General features: G+C 45.9%; 1 protein-coding gene across 4 annotated transcripts in view; it reads left to right on the top strand.

The window, feature by feature from the left end:
• Positions 1 to 27,738, top strand: part of SCP2 (sterol carrier protein 2) — a 71,613-nt gene that overhangs the window by 31,268 nt on the left and 12,607 nt on the right. For 3 of the 4 annotated variants that reach the window (XM_020987797.2, XM_078156641.1, XM_078156644.1), the window contains 4 exons: positions 186 to 333; positions 1,067 to 1,174; positions 11,972 to 12,137; positions 26,621 to 26,714. In XM_020987797.2, coding sequence (XP_020843456.2) covers positions 186 to 333; positions 1,067 to 1,174; positions 11,972 to 12,137; positions 26,621 to 26,714 — 516 coding nt within the window. The remainder of the gene's footprint in view (positions 1 to 185; positions 334 to 1,066; positions 1,175 to 11,971; positions 12,138 to 26,620; positions 26,715 to 27,738) is intronic. The other variant, XM_078156642.1, reaches the window with a different exon arrangement.

The raw sequence follows: 27,738 nt of genomic DNA on the forward strand, positions 1-27,738 counted from the left end.
TCTGTCTGTAAGTGGGTGGATGCCTCCCTGAGTACTACAAGTGGTACATTTGCCTGTTCTCTGGTGTGGTCGATCCTCTGCTGGCAGGGCCATGTACAAGTTAACCAAGGGTTGTATTTCTGTAAATAATTTTTGCTGAAGCCACCCCATTTTCATGCTGTTAATTTGTTTCTTTTTGGCTTCAGGTCGGCTTTGACTTGAGTAAAGAAGCAGCCAGAAGGTGCTATGAAAAGTCCGGTCTGAAGCCAAAGGATGTCAATGTCATTGAACTTCACGACTGTTTCTCTTCGAATGAGCTCATCACTTATGAAGCTCTGGGATTATGTGCTGAAGGTACGAGCAGTGCTCATGCCGCTCTGGGCTCTGTACCCAGAAAAGGTGGATGGGACATCGGCGGATGGGGATAGCTTGTGTCTATGTGGTGCTGTAAGGTTTGCAGAGGGCAAGACAAATATGGTCTCGTTTGAACCTCACAGCCCTGGGGAGTCAGTGTTATTATTAACCGTTTTAGAGATGAGGAAACTGAGTCAGGCAATGATTAAGTGACTTGCCCAGGGTCACACAACTAGTAAGTGTCTTCTGCTTCTAATGCTGTTGACATGTCTTCTGGCACTTCATATTAGCTGACAGGAAGCCCAGGTCCTGCTGGGCTGGTTTGTGATGGGCCCCTCCCTTCTTCCAGGGAGCCATCTAATATCACGAATGATTAAGCACGAGAAGAGGAGAAACCATCCGTAAAACCAATCAACACTTTGAAACAATTTGGCAGGAGGTGTAGCATTCCTTGCCAGGGACCCTGCCTCACGCAAAGGGCAGGGGGACTTTTTCTCTTTCTTTCATCTTGACAGTGTCCCAGCATCTGATTTGGTTTGTCTCACGGTGGTGATTCTTTCCATGTATGTGATTGCACCAGTTCATAGAATTTTTTCTATGCCCCTCTGTCAGAATTGTTTTTAATTTGTACTGCCATGAAATGTTTGCCTAAATAAATTTCCAACCATAACACTGAACTTAAGAAACATGTCTGATATCAGCTTCAGTTTTATTTTTGATCTTTATTTTTTAGGAAAGGCAGGAGAGCTGATTGATAGAGGAGACAATACTTACGGAGGGAAGTGGGTCATAAACCCTAGTGGTGGATTGATTTCCAAGGGCCACCCCCTTGGGGCTACAGGTAATCCTAATACCGATTTTATACTTACTAGTGTCGGGTTTGTGCATTAAACGGGGTGGTTCTGGGATTGGTCTGAAGGGAAATGTGTCTTCTCTGGGCTCAGATAGTGCTTCCAGAGCAAGGATTCCTCCTTTTTTTGTGTCATGGATCCCCTGGGCAGTCACTCTGGGGGAGCCTGTGGCCTCTTCTCAGGGCAGTATTTGTAAGTGGATCAGATAAAATCTGTAGGACTGCAAAGGAAAGGAGTTATGTTGACATACCGTTTTCAACACGCGCAGAGGCTCGACTTCATGGGCCCTGGAGATTGAAGACCCTACTCTAGAATGGGTGATCTCCTTCTCCCTAGTGTCTGCCCCTTCCGCTCTGCTGAAGAGGCTCTTTGCAGAGTCAGAGATTGCGTCCTCTCTAAATCCAGAGGTTTCACCCACGTCCTCCTGCCTCCCTTCTTTGTCTCCTTGACTCCTCTGCACTGTTTGGCCTCCTCAATAGCCTCTCATCTCTTGGCTTCCATGGCACTGCACCCTCCTGGTTCTCTTCCTGCCCCTTTAACATGGATTCTAGCCTCCCTCGTTCTCTGTCAGCGCCCTCATCACGTCCACTCCTCTGCTGTCTGTGAGTGTCTCTGTGCAGTGGGCTTCCAGAGTTCTCTAGCCAGGCTCGAACTGCCCGGGGCTCCTGGGCTACGTTCCCGCTCCCCTGTGCCGAGCTGCCTTGCTTGGCTCGTACGCTTGTGCCTAATGAAGACAGTTGGTGACATTTGCCCCCAGTCACTCTGGGAGCTTATGTGCCGCTGCCTCACACCAGGACTCTCCTTATCGCCTTCCCTTTGGTTGACATAGTCACTGACCACTCTCAGAAGGTTAAAAAAAAGCAGCACAGAGGGGGTTTAGTTCAATTCCATAAACATTGAGTAAGCCCTTATTGGTTTTGATTGACTGGGCCGGGCACTGGTGATGCAGGGAAGGAACGAGGGGCACCTTCTGCCCTTGGTGAGAGGGGTGCGTGGGAGGCTCTGACTCCAGGTATATTGTAATGAGGGCTTCAGAGAGGCCCAAATGGTGGTAGGAGGACTGAGGAGGTGCAGTCAGGGGATGTGGTGCCATGAGATTAGGGGTGGATTGCCACAGGTGCAGATGTGGAGAGAGACTACGTCACACCTGGGGTGGTGATTTAATCTGCATTCCTGGCTGTGGACAGGACTAGATAGAAATCATTTTTGCCAGATGAGATCCTACCCTTTTGTCAAGAGATAAGAAAGAGAATTCCCCTCATTCCAGTGCTTGAGTCTTCATGGAGAGTTGATTCTTCTTGAGTCTCTGGGCGAGTATCTAGTGATGGGGCTGCTCTTTGGGGGAGACCATGGAAACCCTGATGAGTTGAGTTAAGTCATCTGAAAAGGGCTGACAGTTACTGGAAAGTAAAAGTTTACATGCCATATATTGACAATTTGGCCACATTTTGAGGACATCTGATGTGTGGCCAGTGGCTGGAGTGTCATCTAAAATAGAATTTAGATTCCTGGAAAATGGCCTGGGATGATGACCTCCGAGGCGTTGTTCCACTGGCTACTTGAACAACACATGACAAGAGGGTTCTGAGAGAATTGGAAAATGAAGCTTGGAAGGGCTTCCAAGCATGCAGCAGGAAGATGGGATGGTTGGGGGGAGAGGGGCAGGATGTGGAGCTGGTATCTGGACCTGAATGGGCTCAGTGGGGGCATGAGGTCAGATCAGTTTGGTAGCAGCTAAACATTTCCATAGAATTAGCTTTGAAAATGTGCTGCCTGGATCTGTGAGATGTTCCTACCTGCTTTAATACTGTCCAGTTAGGGCAAATGGGCGTATGTGCTTAAATTATGTATTTTCTGCTTAATTGCCAATGAATTTGGTTATGTTTTTTGAATAAATATTTGTTGAATTAAACTGACCAATTTTACTTCTTCAGCTAAGAAAGAGTCAACAAGCATTTATAATACTATGCATATAAGGAAAGGCAGAAACAGTCTTTGCTCTGAGGACTCACAGTAGAGTGGAGGACACCATTTGTAGGTGTCTCGATACCTACAAGATATGACTGAATAGGTGGAAGGCATCTGAGTAGAAAGGGACCAGGAAAAGGGACCATAGACATTTTTCTTTGAGTGAGAATTTTCTTCAATTTTGACCCAGGAAACTGAGAAGTCACAGTAAATCTGCTGATCTTTACAAATGTTAATAGTGGTTTTGGAAGTGTTATCAATTTTTGGGTCATTTCAAGGCTGCTTCAAACCTTCCTGTTTTTCGATCCTTTCCAGCTATAAAGTTTTGTGATCTCTGAATTAGGATTGGGATGCTATTTTTTGTCCCTGCCAAAAAGGGCTGGAAAAAAAATGATAGAGGGCATTAAGGAGAGGCTAAGGAGTTAACACCTTATCTAGGAGGCTTTGGGGAGAGGTTTTTGATTAGAGGAGGGGTATAATTGTAGAGATATATTAGAAAGATTACCTGGGATATAGTGTAGAAGGGAGAGACCAGAGGTCGAGGGAAGTGGGCTGGGAGATTTTAATTAAGGCGATTGCTGCAAGGGAGGGGACCGACAGAAGACATACTTAGCAGGACTTGGCCGCCGGCAGAGGGAGGGGTCAGAGGTGACTTCAGAGTTACCGTCCTGGGTGACTGGGAGGATGGTTTCACCATCAACAGAAATGCAGAATTTAAGGGCAGGGGCTGTGTTTTGGTTTGTTTTTGTTTTCTGAGGGGGAATGTAAAGTTAGTTTTGGTCATGTTGAGTTTTAGGTGCTGGGGAGGCTAGGGAGATTTCTAGCCAGTGGTAAGAAATAGGGGCCTAGAGCTGCAGGCAGAGCTTGTGTTGGAGATGAACATCTAGGAGACATTTGTAGGGAGGTGATGAAGTTACAGGGTAAGTCAACAAGCATTGATTGAGTGCTCACCGTGTGCTGGGCTCTGTGCTGAAGTGGGGATGCAAAGACAGGCTCACATGGGATGGTAGAGGTAGACATGCCTGAGAGATGTCGTGCAGCCCTTGACACGGCCATGTTCAGTTGGGCCTCCTGGAATCCCGGGGTCTCTTCAAGATTCAGATCTAATGCCACCTTCTGGATGAGGCCTATCTGCTGCTAATGTCTTCTCCCTTCCAAGGCTACCTTGTATTTGGTTTGTATGCTATGTGGTTTGGTGGATGGAGCACCAGGCGTCGAGTCAGGAAGACCCATCTTCCTGAAGTCAAATCCCACCTCAGACACTTACTAGCTGTATGACCCTGGGCAAGTCACTTCACCTTGTTTGCCTCAGTTCCTTATCAGTGAAATGAGCTGGAGAAGGAAATGGCAAACCACTTGAGTATCTCTGCCAAGAAAATCCCACATGGGGTCACTGAGAGTCAGATACTACTGAAAGGACTGAACAATGAAATGTCTTATAGGTATCTGTAAATGTATGTACTACTGAATTATACAGTGAAAGCTTCTTGAGGGCAGAGATTGCTTCAGTCTGGCCTTTGGGTCCCTACTGCTGAGCACAGAGCCTGCTGGCTCTGTCAATGCTTGTTTGACTGATTGAGAAGAGTGAATGGGTCTTTTTTTGGGGGGACTTAGGGTTAGATTTCAGGTGAGGGTGATAGATAAGGTGGAGAGACAGAATCCATTTTGTATACAACAAAAAGAGTTTTTTGATTTGAAAATCTTTTGGATTGAGACATTCATTATTTGAACACTTTGTGTTATCCAACTGTCTGCTAACTTTTCTAAGGAATTCAACAGAGTATAAATACTGGTCCTGCTTATCTTTCTCACAGACAGTTACATGCCTCACTCCTGAATGTTGGACTTTGTTGCCCAGATTGGCTGTGACCTCTTATCACACCTTGTTTTGAATTCTCTAATGCACTTCTCATGCAGGGTATGTTGTCCATATTTAAGTTTGAGCCGCTCGCTGCTCCGTTCGGTGTAGAGCATAGAGTCCTTAGAGCTGGGGCAGCATGTGTTCTCCTGGGGGATACAGTAATAACAAAAATAATAACTTGGATTTTGATAGAGCTTTGAAACTTACATGCTGCTTTCCTTGGAATGACCCTGCAAGGGAAGCAGTGTGTTATTGTCTTCTTTTTACAAAAGGGGAAACTGAGACATGAGTTGACTTATTCACATAGTAAGTGTCCTGACTGCCTGACTTCACAACCTAACTTCAGCCCCAGAGTTTGATAGAGAAGCATGCTACAGGGGTAAAGGACAGATTAAAGATCTCCAGAAAAGGAAATTCAGTGAATGGGAGGATCAGGGAAGGCTTCCCAGAGGAGGCAGCATCTGAGCTAGCTTCGAAGGAAGGTAAGGATTCTAAAAGGCTAGGAGAAGGAGAGGGGAATTCATTCCAGGAATGGAGGAAGGACCAGGGCCTGCATGGATGGAGGAGATGGTTGTCAGGTTTGGGGAGCAGTCAACATGGCTAAGTACCAAGGGGAGGACTGTGAACTCTGCCAGGGGCATGGCCGGTCCAGTCCCTTTCTCTCTCCTGGTGAATCATAAGCACCCTCTGCCTTCTTCCAAATGGCCTCAGGGAAGGATGGAGGCTCTGTTCATTTCAGAAGGGTTTTGTGTATAACCTGGGGGAAAGTCAGCACCTTGAACTGATTTGCAATGCAGTGTGAATGTCTGAGTAATCTTATTCCAGTGGCCTTGCTGCTTTATTCACTTTATGTTTATGCTATATTTTTGTTGTTCAGACACTTACTAACTGTATGACCCTGGGCAAGTCACTTAACCTCTGCTTGCCTGTTTCCTCATCTGTAAAATGAGATTATAATAGCACCTGCCTGGCAGGGTTGCTGTGAGGGTCAAATGAAACAATATTTGTAAAGCGTTAGTGTAGTGGCACGTAGCAAGCACTATATAAATATTAGCTATTATCATTATTATTATTAATAATCTATTCTCATCTCTCCCATCAGCTTGTTGTCCTTCTTGTCAGCTCATTTCCATTAGGAATTCTTTCATTCTTTGTGCTTATATCCCCAATGCCCAGCACATGGTAGGTGCTTAATAAATGCTTGTGAATTGGTCGATTGATGTGAGAGCTTGTGTTGACTTCTACCTTTGATCTGAAGAAGCCTCCTTAGGATTTTTGGGACTTGGCCTCTTTGCCATGGCTGACTGTTGCTTTAAACTGGAAACAGGCTTCCTTGTTTGCCCCCCTTTAACAGAGAAGTTTTAAGAAGCAATTGAATAAAAGTGTTGGTTTCCATGAGAGAGGGAACATGTTCCAGATGAAAGGTTCAGATTGCACAATTTAATGTTCTAGTTGAGCAACAGATGGATTGCATACAATTGAGTGCCCTTAAAATACTTAGCACAATGTGATTTGATCTCCTTAATGTGTCGTGAGGCTTGGGAGTTAGCTTTTTCTTATACAACACATGTTCAAGTGAGATGATTTTGGACCAGGGCCTTCATGACCTTTGCATCTGATCTTGATATCTTAAATAAGTAGAAAAAACACTTAAACGTGGTTAAAAATTGACTTCAGCCTTCAGCTTATTTCTGTGGCTATGTTTAATATACTTTTGGGGTGAAGGAGATCAGATTCGGCAGAATTGGTGTTATCTTTGTTAATGGAATAATAACTTTGCAGAACAATCAGTTGGCTAATGTTAAAGTATTTTGGGGGCTAAAATAAAGTTATCCATCTGCTTGCAATTAATTAATGTAATTGTAAGCATAAATTCCATTTGGAAATATCTGGGAGATTGATTTTTAGGCCTAGCCAGTCAAGTTACTTAGAAATAAATGTACAATAGTAATATTACTGCTGAAAAAATGACCCCTAATTTACATAAAACTTTTAACTTGGCTAAAAGCTAAGAGCTGGCACTGATTAAGTCTGTAGAAATAGAAAACTAGATAACTTGAAGTCTGGTTAGCTCTCAGCATGTGACTTATTACAATGAATTTTCAATGATAGGCTTTTTCTCATCAGCTGCCATGCAATGAATTCTTGGGAAAGCAAGCTAATTTTTGATATTCAATCTCATTTTAATACGAATGTTTGAAACCAGTTGGTTTCTTTTTGGTGATATCACAGCATTGAGGTTGGAGGGCCTTCTCTCTAGAGGCCATCAAGGCCCCTTTCAGAAACACCCCAGGGGCCATCCAACCTTTGCTGGAGCCCCTGGTGGAAGGCAGGCTGTCTCACTCTCTGTCATTAGGACATCTTTCCTGGAATCTTTCTTCCATCGCTCTTGCTGTGCCCACTGGTGCCAGGCAGAACAAGGGTCGTCCTCTTTGTTCACGATAGCCCTGCAAATGCCTGTCAATATTGTGTCCCCTGGTCTGCGCTTCAGGTAAATCAAACATCCTCAGCTACTTCCGTTGCTCCTTCTCTCCTGACCTTGAAGCCCTTCCACAGCCTCTGGGTGTTGCCCAGTATATTAATGTGTTTCCTAAAATATGTTGCTCAGAATGAAACCCAATGTTAGAATGATATGTTTGGGTCTTTGATTTAGAACTAGTAGAGACTTTAGAGGCCATACAATCGAAGCCTTCCCTTTCCTGGGGAGGAAGCAGAGCCAGAGAGGTGACTTGCCAAGGGCTCTGCAGGCTGCAAGTGGCAGAGCAGGCCTCTCCATTTGTTCTGACCAGTGTTACCTTCCTAAGCCTGCACTCGATGCTTTTCTTGCTGTAATAGAAATGCATTCTGGCTGTGATATTGGTGTTGACTCATACTGAGCTCACAGTCTTATCCAATCCCAGATTTTTTTTCAGGTGAGCTCCTGGCTCTCCAAGACTCCCCCACCTCATCCTTGTGAAATTGATTTTTGGAACCCAAGCCTCAGACTTATTATTTTTGCCTTATTAGATTCAGCCCAGGGTGCTCTGGCCTGTTGAGAGCTTTTTAGATATGGACTCTGGTGTCTGAAAACTTCATTGGCTTTTCTTCTTTCTTCATCCAAGCTGTTGATAAAAAGTTAGAAAGCACAGGGCCAAGAATAAGATCCTGGGGCATTCAATAAAGACTGACCTTAATGACTCCTCTTGGGATCTAGCATTTCAGCCAGTTTTGAGCCCACCTGCTCGAACTATCATCTAGCCCCCACCTTTTTCTCTTTTCCTCAGAAATATCACGAGACTTTGTCAGAGGCTTTGCTCAAGTCTGGGTAAGCAGTATATGCAGCATTACTCTGATCTCCAAGCCTAGTAACCCTGTCACAAAAGAACCTTAGGGTAAATTGGTTTCTCTTTGGTTGATTAAGCTGTATTGGCTCTTAATGGTCATGGTCATTGCTGCCTTTTCTCCGTGTTTGCTAACCAGATTTTAAATGATACATTTTACAATATTGTCATGAGGTGAAGTAAGGCTCATTGGCCTGTAGTCAATATTTTAAAAAATAAACTCAGAAGTGCACGAGGAAGGTTAATCTGCTAAAAAATTATGTTGTACATTCCAAAACCAAATTTTGCTGCTATAGTGATTATCGTGTTGGACAACTGATGGATCTGCTTGGATTTTCTGTGGCATCTAAAGGCTAAATCCTCCTCTGCTCAGCCCCAGGCTATCTTGTTGAAGGGGCTGAACAGTAGAATGTTGGTACAACTAAGGAGTCTGACTTTATACTTCCATCATCCTGGTCCAGTCCTTCTTTGCCTCATCTGTCATCAGGGCCTGTGAAGGCCTCTCTTTCCTCAAATACACCAGATTAGGAAACTTAATCCACAATTGTGGTCACATCACTGTGCTGCTCCCAAATTTCTTCTTGTTTCTCACTCCCTAAGAACTAGATTCCATAGTCCTGGTATTCTAGATCTGGGGTTCTTAGCCCTGGGGTCTGTGGGTAACCTGAGAAGGGCTTCCCCAGAATGACTGCCCAAGGGGCTCAGGACACAAAGAAGTGTGTCCAGCCAGGCTTTCCAGTTCTAATTCATAGCCCCTTCTCTCATCTCCTGTAAGCTCCAGCCAAACACACTACAGTTTGGCTGTCCCAGATAGGTCCCCCATATCACCTCCCTCTATGCCCTTGCCCATACCTACAGCATTCTTCCACTTTGCCACTGTGAATGAAGGCATGAAGCATTTACTAGCATTTACTATGTGCTAGGCCATGTGCCAAGCAACACTGTTCCTGTCTTTAAGGGCTTACATTCTAATGGGGAAGAGAACAAACACATTTAGGAGGGAGGAGAGAGCTGGGAAGTGGTTGGAGGGAGGCCTGGTTTGGACATGGTTGGAAAGAAGTCTGGTGGCTTTTTTTTACCAGGCAAGACTGGTGAAATCTCACCTCTCAAAACCCATGGGCCCAGGGCTGGGGGCTGACCCATTTCCCTCTGGTGAAATTCTGCCCTTTAAGACCTGGGCCAAATCCTTTGTCCAGGAATCTTTCCTGATCCACCCTAGTCAGAAATGGTTTTTCTTCTTTGAACTCTTCTAGCTGTTTACACCTCTTTTATGCACCTGTTCCATTCTGCCTTGATTCATGATTTTGGGTGTCTTCTTTCCTACTAAGCTCCTGGGATGTATGTCCTGTTTATCTTTGTACCCCATATAACACCCTCACACAGGCCGTTGAAGAGAAGTAGGTAGGTAGTCAGTCAATGTTTTGTGAGTGAATGATTTTTTTTGGACCAGACTCGTAATTTTCCTCAGTGTAGGGAGCCTCAGGTGAAGAACTTCCCCTCTCAAGTCAGGGTATTATCTTCACCCTGTGACTTGCCCAGGGTCACATGGCCAGTAGGTATAAAAGGCCTGACTCAAACTCAGGTCTTCTGATGCTGAGGCCAGCTCTTCATCTACCACACCATGCTTCTGGAATGGATATTGACAATAAGAAAGAAAATTGAGTGGCAGAGTATAACCTTTTTTACCATTTATCCATTCTTTTCTATTAATTAGATAATAGGATTAGATTGAGCCAAATAAAGAACCTTTTTCATTTATAAGGGTAACATTACCATGTTTCCACAGCATTTCTCCTCCTCCTCCCCCCAGGCTTAGGGTAAAAAAAGCTATTTCATGAGGGTGATTATATAAGGAAATAAAAACAAAAGGCAACTTGTTCTAAAATCTTTTGTGTTTTAGTAACTGGCTGTGGGGATTTCCTGGTAAGTGGATTTCTGAGGTCAGCTTCTGATTTCTGTTGTTCCCAGAGGTTATAACGAGCTCTGAAGGAAACTCTTTACCCAGGAACCTTCTTGGAGAGCAAAGCCTGGGAAAGGTGGGAGGGAATGAATAAACAATAAAAAAGCTGAAGGAACTACATTTCCCACCTGCTGTCAGCTTCTGTAAGAGTGAGAAAAATGACAAGGCAATAAAGGATTTATTGTTTAAATAAAAACAACTTCCCAGATATAGCACAGGGCCCATGTGGATTTGGACTAATGTGCCTGTGTTGAGAGCACTCTGTGATAATGTTCCATTGGTGATGAATGAGATGAAGAGAGTCAGTCATTATCAGGGACTCTGCGTGTGGTGGTGTGTTAGGGAGTGAGTCACTGCCACATCATCTGTCTTTGAGGAGGCCAAACCCTGGAGCAGAGGTTAAGGTCAACACTAAGTGAAAAGGAAGGATGAAGACTGTGCAGTTACTGTAGTTCCCGTCTGACTTATTCAAATGAGCCATTGGCAGAGAAAATGGGAGATGGGTAAAGGAGAAAGTCGGATTCTGATCCTTACCATTTTCTGCATGTTTCATAGGATCCTAGATCCTTCCACAGACCTGTAAGGAAACTTAGAGCTCACTTAGGCCATGTTTTATAGATGAGAGGACTGAGGTCCAAAGAGGTGAATTAATAAGTCCTCCTCCCTCAGGCTCCTCTCCTCGCTTTCAAATTGATCCTCCCAAATAGCCAAATGGATAGCCCTAAGGCACGGGATCTGACCACATGACTCTGAGAGTAAGGGCTCCTACTGTCCTATGCCAGTGGCTCTTAGCTTCCTCTGGGAACTACAGGCTCCTCTGTTCGGCATTTCAAGCCCTTCCTATTCTGGCACCAGCCTATTTGCAGACTGATTGTTGTACAAGGTAGTATTTGAACCAAGCTTTGAAAGCAGCTAAGGATTCTAAGAAGAGGTGAAGAGGGTGTGCATTGGAGTCATGAGGCACAGCCAGTGCAAAGCCATGCATCGGTTCAGGGAAAATATGCAAGGGTACCAGTAAGCAGGCCAAATTTAGGCATCATGTAGACTCCGCACTGTAGAGAGCAGAGGAGGAGTAATTTGGAATCAGTTTGGAAATAGATTGGTGACCACTGAGTGGAAGCTGGCCTGGAATGGGGTGAGACTGGAGGCAGCCAGAACTCCGCCCCATCCCCCACCCTGCCAGCAGCTAGTCCAGATGTGAGGTGATGAGGGCCTGCACCAGGGTGAGGGAGGGGGCAGTGTCAGGAGAGAAGGAGGCCTATTGGAGAGATGTTGCAGAGGTGAAATTGACAAGAGATGCTGCAAGGGTGGGGGGGGTTGCGTGTGTGAAATAGACAAGAGATGGGGGGGCGGGGGTGTGTGAAATAGGCCTTGACAACAGCTTGGATATGGGGGCGCAGAGAGTGAGGAGTCCAGGATAACTACGAGGTTGTGAACCTGAGGGACTGGGGGGGGGGAGAGTTGGACAGTGGTGCCCGGGGCACTGGTGGCAAACCCGGGCTGCGTTGTAGCCAGGAGCTCCTCTTGCTCTGGGGGTCGGCCATCGACTGAGCTTGTGGGCTTCTGCTGTTGCGCACGCGCTCTTGGCTCGCTTGCTCCAGGCGTGACCGGTCGGACCTGGCTGACGGCGCGCTCGCTCGCGCGTGCGCGCTCTGTGTCTCTGTGCTTGACTCGGCAGGCCTGGCGCAGTGCGCGGAGCTCTGCTGGCAGCTGCGTGGGGAGGCGGGCCCGAGGCAGGTTCCGGGGGCGAAGGTCGCGCTGCAGCATAACCTGGGCCTTGGCGGAGCGGCGGTAGTGACGCTCTACAGGATGGGCTTCCCCGACAGCGCTGCGGCGGCCGGCAGGTGAGGCGGGGGCCCGGGACGGGGCGGGACCCTGCGGGGAGCCTCGCTGAGGCCGAGGCGTCACCCTCACCCCCAGACTCGCCCGCGTGGGGCTGCCGCGCAGGGGGCGTTCTCCCGCCGGCGTGCAACAATTAAGCACCTGCTGTGTACCGGGTGCTGGCGGACGGGCCCAGGCGACATGGAGCAGGCCCGGGGGCCCCGGCCGGAGAAGCCCCGGAGAGGAGGGGGCGTGGGAGGGCTTGGATCGGCCGAGCCGGCCGTAGTTCTGGGCTGGGGTGCGGACGCTGAGCATAGAGAAGGGGTTTTGGAGGTGACGCCTGGCCGTCCCCCCATCTCTGAATGGTGAAAAGATGGGGACTGGCAGTGTTCAGAGGAAGAAACCCCAACCGTCGTCAGCCATGTGAAATGCTCTAGGTCACTGCTGATTGGCCGAGTTGTGGGGCTGTGGGATGTCAGGTGCATTAGTTCATGGCTGGCAGAGCTGTCAGCTAGCCCACCCATTCTGGAAAGCAGTTTTTTGTTTTGTTTTTGTAGGCAGTGGGGTTAAGTGACTTGCCCAAGGTCACACGACTAGTGTCAAGTGTCTGAGGTCACATTTGAGCTCCAGGACCAGTGCTGTGTCCACTGCACCACCTAGCTGCTCCCATAAGGTTTTGAGTTACAAATTTTCTCCCCATCTCCGTCTGCCCTCACGCCACCCCAAGATGGCATGCAATCTGGTATAGGCTCTACATATACATTCCTATTCAGTAATGCCATCATTGAGGCCATTATTAAGTCTGTATTCCGAGGAGATAGAAGGAAAAGGACCCAGAAGTACAAAAATATTTATAGCTGTTCCTTTTTCTAGGGCAAAGAACTGGAAATTGAGGGGATGCTGAGCAATTGAGGAATGGCTGGACAGGTTGTGGTATATGATTGAGATGAACTATCATTGTGTTTTAAGACACGATGAAGACTTGTTGAGTCCTTTTTCAACTCTTTATGTCCAGCTCTTCTTGGCCCCATTTGAAGTTTTCTTGGCAGAGATGCTGGAATGGTTTGCCATTTCCTTCTCCAGCTCATTTTACAGCTGAGGAGACTGAGGCAGATAAGGCTAAGTGACTTGCCCGGGGTCACATAGCTAGGAAGTGTCTGAAGCCAGATTATTTGACTCACCTTGACTGGGTGCTCTATCCACTGCACCATTTAGCTGCCCGAGGAAGATGCTGAGAAATGTGGTGAAACTTGTGTGACCTGATGCAGAGTGAAGTGAGCAGAGCCAGGAGGAAAATTTCTAGGATAAGTGTGTTGTAAAGACAAGCATCTTTAAAAGCTGTAAGCTGTCTGATCAACCGAATGACAAATCTCAATTCCAGAGAGTTTATGATGAAACATGCCACCCACCCACAGATTGTGATCTGTGTGATTGTAATCAGGCTGCAGTTTGAGACATGTTGTTTTTGAATGTGGCCAGTGCAGGAATTTGTTTTGCTTAACTATACAGGTTTGCAATGTAGGTTTTGTGTTCCTTTCATTCTCAGTGGGGGAGGGGAGAGAGGTGGGAAGGAGAGAAAGGAGGCTCTTCATAAAAGAAAAGTTAAGAAATACTGGACAGCCAGTTGGGTATGTGGCAGATGAGGGGAAGTAAATAGTAGCAGAATGTAGCTGACTCCTGTGTCCACTACAATGTTTAATCTCTGGTGAGGCTAAAAAGAGAGAAAAAGAGAAAGAAAGAGAGAGAGAGAAATCATGCGGACCAGGGGGTAGCAAGTTATGAACAAGCTCCATTTATTGATCTGAGGGTTAGGGTTATTATACCCCATTCATGGGAACAGAACCCAGAGTGGAAAAAGCCAAGTATCAACAATTAATTTTTCTCATGGTAACGGTAACTGGGGGGGGGGTTTCCCCCCAGAGTCGTCTCCTCACTTCCCGATTATCTTTCAAGGTTTATTGAAAATCCTTCATCCTCTCAAGGGACAGACAGCACCTGGAAGAGGTCGGAGAGCCTACGTTCTAACCTAGACGGCTCTTAGATAATGGACAGGAACATCATACCTATATCCTCAAACCCATCAGTGCAAGCCCTCAACAGCAGAAGGATGCCAACTTACCAACCTGGATGACTTTCAGTATGGTGGTATCCTCAAAGAAATGGGAAAGTTAGGGAGAGGAGGGGAGCATTTGAGGGAAAGATGAGTGCTTCTGTTTTGTACATAGGAAGATAGGATGTTGAGTTTACTATGCCTATGAGACGTTTGTTTGGAAATAAGACCAGCACACTGACTTGGGCTAGAGATCCAGGTCTGGGAGTCATCTGTAGAGAGACGGTAGTTGAACCTGTGGAGACTGAGGAGATCACTGAGTGTAGTGAGGGAAGAGAAGAGAGCCCAGGATGAGCCTTGGGGGAGACTCACAGTGAGGTGTGGGATGCTGGGGATATACCGATAAACAAGATGAAGGAATGGCAGACAGGCCAGAGGAGAACTGGGAGAGAAGAGCATTGTGAAAACCGAGCAAGGAAGGAAGTGGTGAGCGGAGTCAGAAAGGATGGGAAAAGACACTGAATTTTTCAGTTGAAAGATCACTAATAAACTAAGGTCGTGTGGGAGTTACTGAAGGAGCCAGGGCTGGAAGCCAGCTCTCCAGCACTGTATTACTGCTTTCACCAGGCCATTGTCCTCATTTAGATTCATCCCCCTTTGTTGAAAACTGTGAGGGCCTTAGCTTCTGTTTTAAACAAATACATTTTTAGTGACTTTTTTTCTGGTCTTACATCACCTAGATTTTCCTCTGGATCCAGAGAGCCAGTCTTTATGACGAAGGTTGACCTCAGTGTCTTGTGAGAATGCTGGCACTTTCACTTATTTATCTGAAGGATCTTTTTTCCTAAAGGAGATCCTGTCATTTTTACTTAAAGGTGACCCAGGTATTTGTAGCTGTGCGTTCTGTTCAAGTCTGTACAGGCTCATATAGCCTGGAAGTTGTCGGTTGGGAAGTTCTGCTGTGTAGCCTCGTTAAGTCACACTGATTTTATCTGTCTGGAGCGATCTTGTAGAAGCTCCATGGAGCAGTTAAAAAAACTTAGTGGCACCTGCTGTGTTCCCAAACCGGATCCACTTACCGCCAGGCATCGTTTGAGTAGCATTTGGAGGCAGCCTGATGGAGCTGACCAGCTAGCAGATTCACAGTCAGGAGACTCGCACTGGGGTTCCCCATGGGATGTCCCCTCGAAGAGCCTCAGTGTGGCCCTAGTTTTAGACATCGAGTACCTCTCTCCCTGCTGTTGTGAGGATGCAGTGAGGAAGGTATGCCCGATGCTTTCTGAGTTGCCACTTGGCCAGAAAGGGAGTAAGAAGAGATCTCTTGAGCTCATGTCCCGAGTCAGAGGCCAGTGGCGAGGTATCGGCAGGAAAGTATGGGCTCCAGGGTCAGAGATTCTGGGCTCACATCTTGCTTCTGACACCTCCTGTTCCATCTTGAGCAAATCAGTTCACCTCTCAAGGTCCCAGTTTCCCCCTCTGTGAAAGAATGAGGGAGGAAGTTTGCCTAAAATGGCCTGAGGTCTCCTCCACCTCTAGACCTTGGACCCCTAGCATCGTAAATCGTTCTTATCACTAGAAAAATGAGAACATTTATTTTTCCAGAAAATCTTTCCTAGGTAACCATGGGCAAGTAGACACATGCACAGAATGTAGACATCTTGTCCTAAGCCAACTGGTATTTCATCCCACGGTGATTGACCTAGTTTAAAGGGCACCTTTCTTCTTTTCGACCCTGGCTATGTTCTCCCCCACCAGGTAAGACTGAATCTTCTGCTGAAGCTTTCTTCCATCACTTACTGGCCCATCCCAAGATATGCCAGTAGCCCTTCCTGGCCTGACTTGCCTCCAAATTCCCCTTCTCTCATTTTCACTAGATCATCCACCACCTACCTCCTCCTCCTCCTCAGAGTCTTTCCTGATTGCTCCCAGGTTTCACATTCGCTCCCTCCTCTGAACCCCAAGTAATGCCTTGTTAGAACCTAGTTTTAGTCACTTATTTTACCCACAAAATTATGTGTTTTTTTGTCTTCAGATGCCCCAGAACAGCTGTGACAAGGCCTTCTGTGTTGTGATGTTGAGTCATTTTTTTGTTGAATACATGACAGCCCCCTCTAAATACCCTTTGCAGTCAGCTGTTCCTTTCCCTGCACTCTCAGCCGGCTGGGGTTTCTCTGTGCCTCTGTCTCATCCTCCCATTTCCATTCCTGGAGACCGTTCCCCACGCTTGAGCAGTCACTATGGTCACTTCGGTCATTGCTCTTTGAAATCTTGCTCTTCTTTCTAGGTACCACTCGGGTGCAGCCTCTTCTTGGAGCTTTCCCTACCACTCTCAGACTGAAGGTGCCCTCTTCCTCTTCCAGTTTCCCTGAATCACACTTCTTCTTTCTGCAAGCAGCCACATGGCACATTCATCCAGGTTACATTGCTGTTTAGGTTTAGGCTTATGCTTCTCAAGAGGAGCAACTGTGTTGTCTTTGATCTTGTATCCCCAGCTCTGTATTTGTTGAATTAAACTGAGTTTTAGATTTAGTGATTTCGGAAAATCGTCACTTTTTGAAGCAGTTAATTGGAGAAGACTTCATTAGAAAGCATTCAATAATAAATTCATACAATTCTCTGTCCAGTTTTCTCATTCCCCTGCTCCAGAACTGTGAGTGCCATAGTCTAGAAAAATAAGGACTGACAAAGGTTAAGAGTAAAGCCAAGGCTGGTAAGAAAAAAATAATTATAATTTAATACCATAGTGTTTTGAGGGTTTTTTTTAATATGGAAAGGTCTTATGAACCAGTAAAGCTATTTCAAAGTGAAAAAACAAATAGAAAACCCAATATCTAGCCCTGCATCATCTGAATAAATATTTACCTTGTATTATGCCCCAGGCAGGATTTATATTCTTTTAGAAAAAATAGTGAAGGAATTTTAATGAATTGCTTTTAAGCATCAGCTTAAGGAATCACAACTTTAGAAAACAGATAGCATTTTTTCCTTCCCGTATAATAAATTTCATTAAGATTCACTAACTTGGAATTATTATTGTGGGTCTGACAGGAGGAGAGTGGAGTTTCCCATTTAAGTGTCTGTGAGAGAAAGGATTCACTTATGTAAGGAGTGTAAAAAAAAAGTGTCAAGGGAATTGATTTCAGACATCCTTAATTTCAGAACATTTTGAAGGCTCTTTTCACAGAGAAACTGCAGATGTACTAAGAATCATTTTTATTTGTTTATTGAAGAGAACTGGATCATTTAGTTCAGTGAACATTTATTAAGCTCGTACTTGTGTGCCGTATCTCATTCTGTGCATCATTGTTTGCTTCTGGTGTCCCATTACAACTCCTAGAAGAAGGGACTGGCTTTTGCCTCTTTCTGTATCCCCAGCGCATGGCACAAGGTCTGGTGCAGGCCCTGCCTTAACTGACCCACAAACAGTTCTTGGCCTCAGCGAGTTTACATCGTGCTGGGGGGATGCTGCAAGCACACGAGGAAGTGAATAGAGATCTTACCCCAAGTTTGAGGCAGCACTCTGTTAATTCAGATTACTGGAGGTGCTCTGTGGCAATAAAAACTGTATTCCTTTAAAAGCATTCTCTGACTGACTCCTTTATCCATCAGTTAGTCTGAATTAGCAAAGTTTTACTGTGATTTCCTTCCCGTGTCAGTCTATTCTAAGTTAAAAATTGAAAGGGCTTCTGTAGATAGGAGGTTAATAGGCTGATGCTCAGATCTGTTACACATTCAGTAAAGTGCGTAAAATAGATGTGCAGCTTAGCTGCTCTAACTTCCTACCCAGACCCTGTAAACAAATTAGCAGTCAATTTTAATTTACCACAGTTTGGTTCGTCCATTTCTGTCTGGAGGATTTTTTGTTGTTTGTGTGTTTGTCTAGCTTTTTGTGTTTGTCACTTTTGTAACTGCATTTTTCCAGGAGCAAGAGCTGAGTGTTACATCCTACTCAATAAATAATTTCTTCTCTTTCGATAAATATTTATTGATTTGACTTCTTATATAACATGTTGACTTGTTAGACCCAAGAGTTCTGGCTAGAAATATTGGAAGATTCACTGTTTATCTAGTTTTCTGTTTCATGCTCCTTACATTTGTTGCTTGTCATTCGTAAGTACAGATGTGACATGTAGGTGCTTGATAAAGAGAAATGCTGGACCGTAAGCATACATGATCATGGAGTGGGAGGCGCTGTACTTTTTGCATCTCTAGAAAGATTACTTCCATGAGTACTTGATTGGCTTCACGGTCTCATGGACATGGGGGTCCTCCCTCCATGGGTACAGATTGTAATTCATCCATACCTGCTTGTGCTGTATGATTTTTGTTTTTGTTCATCATGCCGTTGGCCTTCCTCCAGGTCTTTGACAAGACCACTCCCTTTCCCTAGTGTGCATTTCATTGATAACATCCCTTATTTTCAGCATAGCGTAGTCCTAGAGAGCTAGAGTTTGAGTCAGGAAGACCTGGATTCAAATTCTGCCTCCAGTTTTGGGCAAGCCTCAGGCAACTACTGCTAACCCAACTATTGTCCTTGTGGTAACTACTGACTTTGAGAAGGCCAGGGATCTGGGTTATTGGAGCAAGTTCCTTTACCTGTGACAAAGCAGAGCCTTGCTGAGATCGTGAGTCCTTGAAATGAATTCCTTCCTGCTCACCATGTTGACTGTGAGAAGGTGGTGCTGTATAGTCAGTGGTGGCTTCTTTGCAAGAAGGTATAGGACAAACAATGCCATTAGGGAATTGGCAAGCCAGACCAAAGCAGCTGGGTCGGTCTCATAGTGAGGATGAGGGCTAAGGCATTGATGGACAGCCCAAGGGTCCACCAGTCTCTACAGAGTATGAAATGCCTTTCTGGAGGATTTCTAGGGTAACTAGGACAAAAATAGCACAGGATGGGAAGGCCCTGGGTGGGCCTGTGACCTGCACTAGCAGGTCCACAAGGATCATCTGAAGCCTCAGGGAGGTCAGAGTTCTCCAAGTATGAGAGAAATAATAGTTAACTGGTTTCAGAGTGAGTCTTGTAGCATGTTAAAGTGAGTTATGCTGGTACCTGCCATTAGGCACATCTGCTGTAGATAAGCCATTTGCCTGTCCTTTATGGGGGTGATATCTTCATATTATAATTAATTGAATTGGGAGAAAACTCATTTTTACCCAAGATACATTTCAAAGAGGAGTTGTTTATCAGTCTTCTATCTTAATTTTGTTTTTCTTCCTTAGAGCTTTCCTAACCAAGGAAAGTCATTTGAAAGATTTTATCAACCACATAAAGTATTCTTGATTACAGAAGAGTAAAGTTTCGTTTTATCACTGGCTTAAATGTAGTGGGACGTATTTCATTGTTATTTATTAGGGGAAGGACAGTAAATGTTTCCGTTGTAAAGAAATAATGGTAGTTGTATTTTGATTATCAGAGCATTCAGTCCAAGCTCTGCTCTCATAGCCAGATTGTAAAACTGTCTTTAAAGAAGAAAGCCAAACCAGAACAATCCCATTTCTTTTATCTTCAGAGAGTTTTGGTTTGCAGTTTGACCTTCCCTCCATTTAGACCAGCTTTGAACGTGCCTGGGTGTCGCCTGGGCTGTATAACTCCTCTTGGGGAGAAGGTGAATTTTATTTTTAAGTAGGAGAACCAGCCAAGAATAGAATTAGAACAGGTTTATATTTTGAAACTGGTCTGTTTAAGGAAAAAAACCCACCACATTACATTGATTTTTAATATCAAACTCTTCTAGTTGGTTTGAAATTTTATCCTGTAACATTTGTTGTATCTTCAAACTCTTCCTCCTTTTGATTCCCCTCTACCTACAGACATGTTCCACTACTCCAAAAAACCTCCCTTCTTTTGACCTTGCTGCCCCCTCAAACTACTCCCCCCCCTCCCCCCATACTAGCTGATAGATGGGGAGACCGAGGCTAAGGGAAGTGGCTGCCTGTGGTCACACAGCCAGTAAGTTTGGGGGGAGGGGTGAAATTCACACCATTGTCTTTCCTGACACAAGTTTGCACTTCATCCTGCCGTGTCAGATTGCTGCTGTTTATTGCCAGCCTTTTAGAAAGAAGAGTTTGGACAATCCCGTCCTTGGTTCCCTGCATTCCAGCTGCCTTCCTTGTTTTTGAAACTTGGCTCGTAACCACGAAGGACTCGTCTGACTTTCGAGTCATCCGACTCTGCTGCATTTGCTGCTGTTAAGCATTCCCTCCTTGTTACTTGTCTTTCTTGACTTCCATCACTTTCCTGTCCTGCTTTTTCCCTTACTTCTCTGTACTTTCTCAGTCTCCTTTGCTGATTTTTTTTCTTTCTTCCTCTTCAGTGTGTTTACCAGACTGTCTTCAGCCTCATTTTTTCCCTCTCTTGCCTCTCCTCCATTCCCCTAGCGTCAGTTACCACCTCTATAGCACCGAGTTCTGTTTGGTGGCATTCATTTTATCTTGCTTGGTCTTAGGCCCACCGTGACACTTCTGGCCATTTCCATGTTGGGCCTCTTGGACTTCCCTGTCTAAACACTCTGAGAACTGTCTCATTTGCTTATATTTGTAGCCCCTGCTCTTAGCCCAGTGCATATGATTGAACTTAATCAGTGTTTCCTTTATTCTTAACTAATCTGGCCCTCTGTCCCTGGTCTTCTGTTGGTCGAATTCTCACATTTCCATTTTTCTCTGCCCTGCTGGCATCTCACATTTAACGTGCCCCTGACTGATCTTCTCTTCCCCAGACCTGACTTCCTCCCCTCACCCTTCATTCCTGCATCTCGCTTGATGTACCACTCTTAGTCCAGTCACTCAGGCCTCAGACTTTGGAATTATATTTCATTTTTCCCTCATCCTCCCATACCCACCATCCAGGAATTTGCTAAAACCCATTCTTTCTGCTTCTGACTAATTCGGGCTCCTACGACCTTTTGCCTATTTACTTGAATGCCATCCTTGCCTCCTCTGCAGTCTGTCTTTCACAGAATTGCCAGAGGCCTCTTTCTGCCTGTTCATCACTTAGCTCCCTGTTCAGATCTTCAGTGGTTTCCCATTTCTCCTCACTCTGGCATTGAAGTCCTTCTCTCCTCTATCTCCAGGCTACTTTTCCATTTTCATACTGCTCCCTTTCATGGGGTCTGCATTTTAGCCGCTCTGAATTAGTAGCTGGTGTTTGATTCTTCTCCTGTCCTCTTAGGTTCTCTTTGCTTATGACATTTCCCTGCCTGGAGTGGCCTTTGCCTACGTCTCTGCCTCCTGATATCCTTCTCTTCCTTGAAGATCTTGTTTAGGTGCTGCTGCTTCATAAATTTACCTTTCCCTGTTCCTGTAAGGTGGAAGTGATCCCTCGCTCCCCAGTCTCTCGTCCCCTTTTGGCTTACTCTGTGCGCTTTGCACATTGTAATTTAATAGTTATTTGTGTACATGCCTTGGCCTCCTACTAGGGTATAAGCTCTTCAAGGCTAATGGCTGGTTCTTCCATTTTTCACCTTCGTGTCCCCACTACCACAAACATGCTACTCTGTGGTCTCCACGTAGTATGGAAGTGACTCTAGGTTCCTGAAAATCACTTAAAGAACTTGTCTTTTAAGCTGGGAAGACTTGGAAGGTAAGTCTGTCACCAGACTCCTCCTGTCCAGGGGACTCACGCAGTCAAGGAGAAAGGCTCCTCCACAGGCTGCATATTAGGAGATGAAAGTTCCAGCCTCAGTATCCCCAGAAGGCCATCTCCTAAGCTGAGGGGGCTGTAGTTCGTGTTGGTGGAGGCCGAAGCTGGACTGATGAAGTCGGAGATCCTGGAAATACTGGCTTGTGGTCCCTGAACCGACATGGCAGTTTTAAGGTCAAACTAATACTTTCTCTGTGTGTGTGACACATTATTCTGTCTCTGTCACAAAATTGACTGAGGTGTAGAGAAGTCGAGATCCCACTCTTATTTATTTTTTTGTCGTCCATAAAAAAGCACTTGGTTTGGTAGAACAAAGCTCAGCCTTTGAGGCTCTCCATGTCTCGTGTTGAGGACCTACGGTCTTCATGAGCAGATGTTGCAACAGAAAACCTGGGATGAACTTCTGAATGTATCAAACAAGGAATGACAGGGGTCGACACAGACTCCCCACGGGTGTTTGTGCCTGTCGTGGAGGAGCGGAGCGTGTCCAGCCCAGACTCCTTGTGGGAGTGGGACTCCTCCATGGTGAGGTCCTCCAGGCCCTCCTGGGGGTGGATGGTGTTGTGCTGATTGCGGACCTTGCCATGCAAGGCGGCCCAGCAGCTCATCTGGACGGTGACGTGTAGGTGAGATGGGGTGAGAACGGGGCCAGGTGGTACACAGAGGATTCCATGTGCTTTCAGTGACCCCAGAGTTCTTGAAAGACCCCCCCCCGAAAAAAAAGAAAAGGCGATCCTTCCTTCTGAGAAGCCACAGGAGCTCTTTCCAGCCCTGAGAGACCGTGGTTGCAGAGGTGCCCTCAGACCCGGGAAGGCCTCGCTCGTGTCAGCCCGGTGACTCTGGGAAGGTCCCCAGGCAGCTCTCGGAGGCCTAGCTGTAGGAAAGGGGCCTGTCTGCAGTGGCCGCAGGGATTCCTGCCCACGCACTCTTCTTATGCTGATGGAGCCCCAGGTCTGTTCAGAAAAAATGAGTTTGGGTTGGGGCGTGTGGCAGTCTCCAGGGAAGCCCTGTGGCGGGTGCAGCAGCAGCAGCATGTTGACGCTTTTCGTGGAAAGGCTGGCAGAAGGAGGCCTCCAAGCTGTACAACTTGGAAAGGAGCTGTCCTGGTTAGATAGATAGTGACGTGGAGGCTTTCTAGTAATAATCACTAACATTTATGTGGCACCTACTGTGTGCCGAGTGTGTTACAAATATTATCTCATTTAATCCGCACAGTAACCCTGGGGTTTTACAGAGGAGGAAACTGAGGCAAACAGTCCGTGATGTGTGACAGGACATTGAGTAATATCCCTCAGGCATGCTGGGTGAACCTCCACATGGAAGTTTTCTTGAAGACCATGGCCAGGAGCCACATTGGATGAGGGGGTGTTTTTGGAGCCATGTTCCACCCTGACCCCCAGTTGTGATGGGGGGCATGTGTGATAATTAAATTGGAAATCTTGGTGGCTGCCCCATGTGCCTGGAACCCAACTTCTTTGTAGACTGGCTGTGTCAGGGCTGGGTGTCTGGTTCCAATGCTGTATTTCCTTGTCGTTCTGGTGCTCAGAAGCAAAGGAGGAAATCACACCCAGTGCCTTGTTTGATTAACTGTTTGAGGAAGTTTTCTGGGTGGTAGTTGGCAGCAGCGTGGCCATGGTCAGGGCCCTGGTCCCGGTAGAAAGAAGTTTCTCTTGGATTTTCATCTGTCTCTTGGCTTGTAATTTTCTGGGTTTGTGCTTTTTTGGAGCGTGTGACTTTGGCGGTGATGGGGAGTGTCTCCCCAAGGCCTCTGTGTAGAACCTTGCCTTCTGTAGATCGATCCCTTAGCGAACAGTGTGAATCAGAAAAAACTGGTAACAGGTGGGGCGCTGTGAGTACGCCTCTAGTGCCCCCACCACAGAGAAAAGCGTGGACTTGGAGGCGGGTGGAACTGGAGCCCTGCCGCTCTCAGAAATTAATGTGCTATTGCAAGCTTTAAAAACTGGATCCGGTCATAAATGAATAGGGTGGCCTGCCGTCTAAGGGAACCCTGAGGCAAATCCTTTTATGTGGACCATTATATTCTATCATTTGGGCTTTTTTAATACTTCATAAACATTGATACATTGATTTTCTTTGTAAGTGAATCACATTTGAAATAAGATGTCAGTAATACATAGGGTCAATAATGCCTATGATCAAGGCCTTTAAATATTTGAAAGGCTGTTGTGGAAGAGAGATTAGCTTTGTTCTGCTTATCTCCAGAGATAGGTACAGTGGGTGAAAGTTGCCTGACACAACAGGGACCTCCTAATGGTTGGTGGAATGGACTCTTCCCTCCCTGGTAGGGAGTTCCCAGCTGCTGGATGTGCCGAGGCAGAGTTTGGCTGGCTGCCCATTAGGGATGTCAGTGGGATCCTGGGAGGGGTTGGACTGCATGACCTCTGAAGGTACCATCTGACTCCAGGCTCCTACCTAGAGAGACAGAATTCTCAAGTAATGATATAGCCTTGGGAGGTTTGGTCCTTTGACAATTTTGTCAGTGATAGAGGTGATAGAGCAGAAAGCCAACTCATCAGATTTATAAATCATTCACAGGGAAGCCATTTAAAGCAACATAAACTGACCTTACTATGTAACTGAGGCAATAAGAGGGTGTGGGCTGCTGAGGACACACAGGCCAGTTCACTGGTGTTGGCATAGGAAGTGTTCTTATGGGAAGGAGAGTGCGAAAGAGCTGCAGGCAGCCAGCTTGCATGACGGTGGGCAAGTCAGATCTCTCTCTGCCTCAGCTTCCCTATCTATACAAATGAGAGCATTGGCCTAGATGATCTTTAAGGTTCTTTCCAGCTGTAAACTTCTGTAATTCTTTGTGATTTTGGAGAAGGGGCAGAGTTGATTAGGAGGTAAAGTACCTTGGAGGTATTTTAGTCCAACCTTGGCTTTTTAAAGATAAGGAAACAGGCCTGGAGGGGTAGGGGGAGAAGTGAAGTATTGCAGCTCAGCGTCTTTGCCTCCCAGTCCAGAAAAGGTCACAGGAAAGAGAAGTTGAGAAGAGACTTCATAATGGTGTCCAAACATTTCAAATCATGACTGAAAAGATGATGAGTTTTGGGAGTTTTTTTATTCTGTTGAAAAGGGAACAAAATGAAATGAGCAAAGGGCTGTGCTGCTTGGAAGCCTTGCCGGAACAGTGTTCATTTGGGTTTGATTAAAGACAGGAGGCTTAGAAGGATCCTTCAGGGCCCAGGCTCCTCTGAGGCCTCAGCACAGTTCCTGGTGCATAGCAGGGCCTGGAGAAATGTCAGTTGATTAGTTACCGCCTGCCTTGAAGGGACCCAATGCCCCCAGCCAGGCAGGGCCAGGAGCAGAGCCAGGTGGAAGCCCCCAAGGGTCACATTTCAGCTAGATATAAGGAAACAGAAGGTCACAGTCAGCTGCCTCAAGGTTAGAAGGGGTCGCTTTGGTAAGCGGTAGGCTGCCTGTTATGGGAGGACTTCAAGTTTGTGTAGGTGTAAAGGGCTGACCTAGATGGCTGCGGAGCTCTATTCCAGCCCTAACAGTCTGTGGTTCTGTGGGAGTTTCACATACTGACGAATCTTAGTCTGGGCCAAGCACAGCTAGAAGGCATTGTCCTCAGCGTTACTTCTGCTGGGTTGCCTGGAAGCCTCTCAAATCCAACATGGCCAAAACAGACCTCGGTCTCTTTCCCCCAGCTCTCCCCTCCTCTCTGCTGAGCTTCCTGTTACTGAGGATGTCAGCTTCTGTAGAGTCCCCCAGGTCTGCAGTGAGGCCCGAGCCCAGCTTCACCCCATGTGTCCAGTCACTTGCCAACTCTCATGTTCCCCCTCTCAAGACATCTTTTTAAAAATTTTTTTATTGATTTATTTTGATTTATCAACAATTGCTTCCATAAGCATCTGAGTTTTAAATTTTTCACCCCCTCCCTTCCCAAGATGGCACGCAATCTGATATAGGCTATACATACACATTCCTATTAGACCTATTTTCACATTAGTGATGTTATAAGGAAGAATTAGAACCAACAAGAGGAACCACAGGAAAGAGGAAACAAAACAAAACAGAAGAAAAAAAGACAAATAGTATGCTTCCATCTGCATTCAAACTCCATAGTTCTTTCTTTGGATGTGGATAGCACTTTCCAGCATGACACTTTTGGAGATTTTTTTTTTTTTTGCTTTCTGATGAGGCAGTCAGGGTAAAGTGACTTGCCCAAGGTCCCACAACTCGTAAGTGTCGAGTGTCTGAGGCTGGATTTGAACTCAGGTCTTCCTGACTCTAGGGCCTATCCGCTGCACCACCTAGCTGCCCCCACCAACACCGTATTTAATAGATGAGGAAATTGAAGCATGTAATGGCTAAGGGTCTGAGGTAGAATTGTAACTTTTATTTTTCTTCACTTAGCACTCCAGTTCCCGGGTCCTCTGCAGCCCATGATGCTCCCTCATGTCACTCTAGTGGCCCCAGGCTTTTGACAGCTTGGCTCCCTGTGCAACTTCATCTTTCTAAACCAGCTCTTACCTTCCCTGGCTGTCCTCCACGCAGATACCACCCAAGCACCCCTTTGGACCCAAAGCCTTACCTGGGCCCTGCCCTGACTGCTGACACCTGCCCTCCCTAACTGCCGCGCATCTCTTTATTTTGTTTTACTCTGTGTGTACCTAGATGTGTACCTGTCTCTCCTGGGAGACCATGAGCCTCTGAAGGCAGGGATTGTTTTGGTTTTGTTTTTGGGTCCCCATTGCCTGTCATAGTGCCCGGCACATAGGAATGCTTAATTGTGCTTGTCGATTTGAGTGTTACGTAAACTGACTGGTTTTGTTCCATTCTTCCAGAAGTCATCAGATTGAAGCTTTTCCTACCAGTTCAGCACTTGATGGATTTAAGGCACATCTTGTCTTTAAAGAGATTGAGAAGAAGCTTGAAGAGGTCAGTAACCTTTTTCATCTTTGTCTAGAAGAATGTGGGATAAGGGATAGGGCCCAAGGGAAAGGAAGAGAGATTCATGATTCAGATACAGTCATGAGATGATCTGGATTGAGAATGCTGGGAAGAGCCTTAGCTGTGGAGTCTGAGACCCTCAGGGCGAATCCTGCCTTTGCTGTTTGTGTGATCTGGGCTCTCGATCACTCCTGTGATCCCAGGTACTGCAGACGCTTTCCATTTCTCAGTCTCCTATCAATGAATGATTCTAGCAAAAGGCGTTTGATAAATGCCCAGGTATCCAGGCCTGGCTTCTGTAATGAAATCCAGTGGAATGTGGTCAGTCACCATGGGGAATGGGGAAGGGAGCAAACAAGCCCTGTGGGCCTTCTTGATTGTCTCTGCATTTAAGAGAAATGACCAGGTGTCATGTTAGCTGGTGACGAACATGGGTGGATTTTTAGAGCATAAGTCAGTGCTTTGGAACAAGTTTTATATACCTGGCTTGTGTGTACTGTATTTTGGGAATACTCAAAATGACACTTCTGTCAGAACAGACCTTTTTTTCTAATGCGCATTTTAAGTCTTGAATAAAATGTGTCTGTTTTGCTTGATTTTTTTTCATTACCCCTCTCTAAAGAAGTCTTGAGTCCATTCTTTTTCTGTTACTTAGACAGCTGTCTTGAATAATTTATTTAACTTGACCTTTGGGTGTATGTGGGAAAGCGGTCCACCTTTTTAGGTAAAAGAATCAGGGCCCTGCATCCATTCTCTTCTTCCCTTCTCAATTCCTTTGTAATATTTTCTAGTGGGATCACCATAGGCCACAGTGAAAATATCTGAATATCTGGCTGAATATTAACCAGTCTAGCCACCCTCATTCTATAGGTGAGGAGCCCAAAGGGTGAAGGAACCTCTCCAAGGCCACAGAGTTATTTTAAATCCCTAGAATTTATTTTTAAGTTTTTGTGACTCAACTTGTAAGTGAATTGGAAAAACCCCTGTATTTTAAAAAGTTAGAACATAAGAA

Source organism: Phascolarctos cinereus, unplaced genomic scaffold, assembly GCF_003287225.1.
Source record: "Phascolarctos cinereus isolate Bilbo 61053 unplaced genomic scaffold, phaCin_HiC Scaffold_5;HRSCAF=322, whole genome shotgun sequence".
In the NCBI taxonomy this organism is placed as follows: domain Eukaryota; kingdom Metazoa; phylum Chordata; class Mammalia; order Diprotodontia; family Phascolarctidae; genus Phascolarctos; species Phascolarctos cinereus.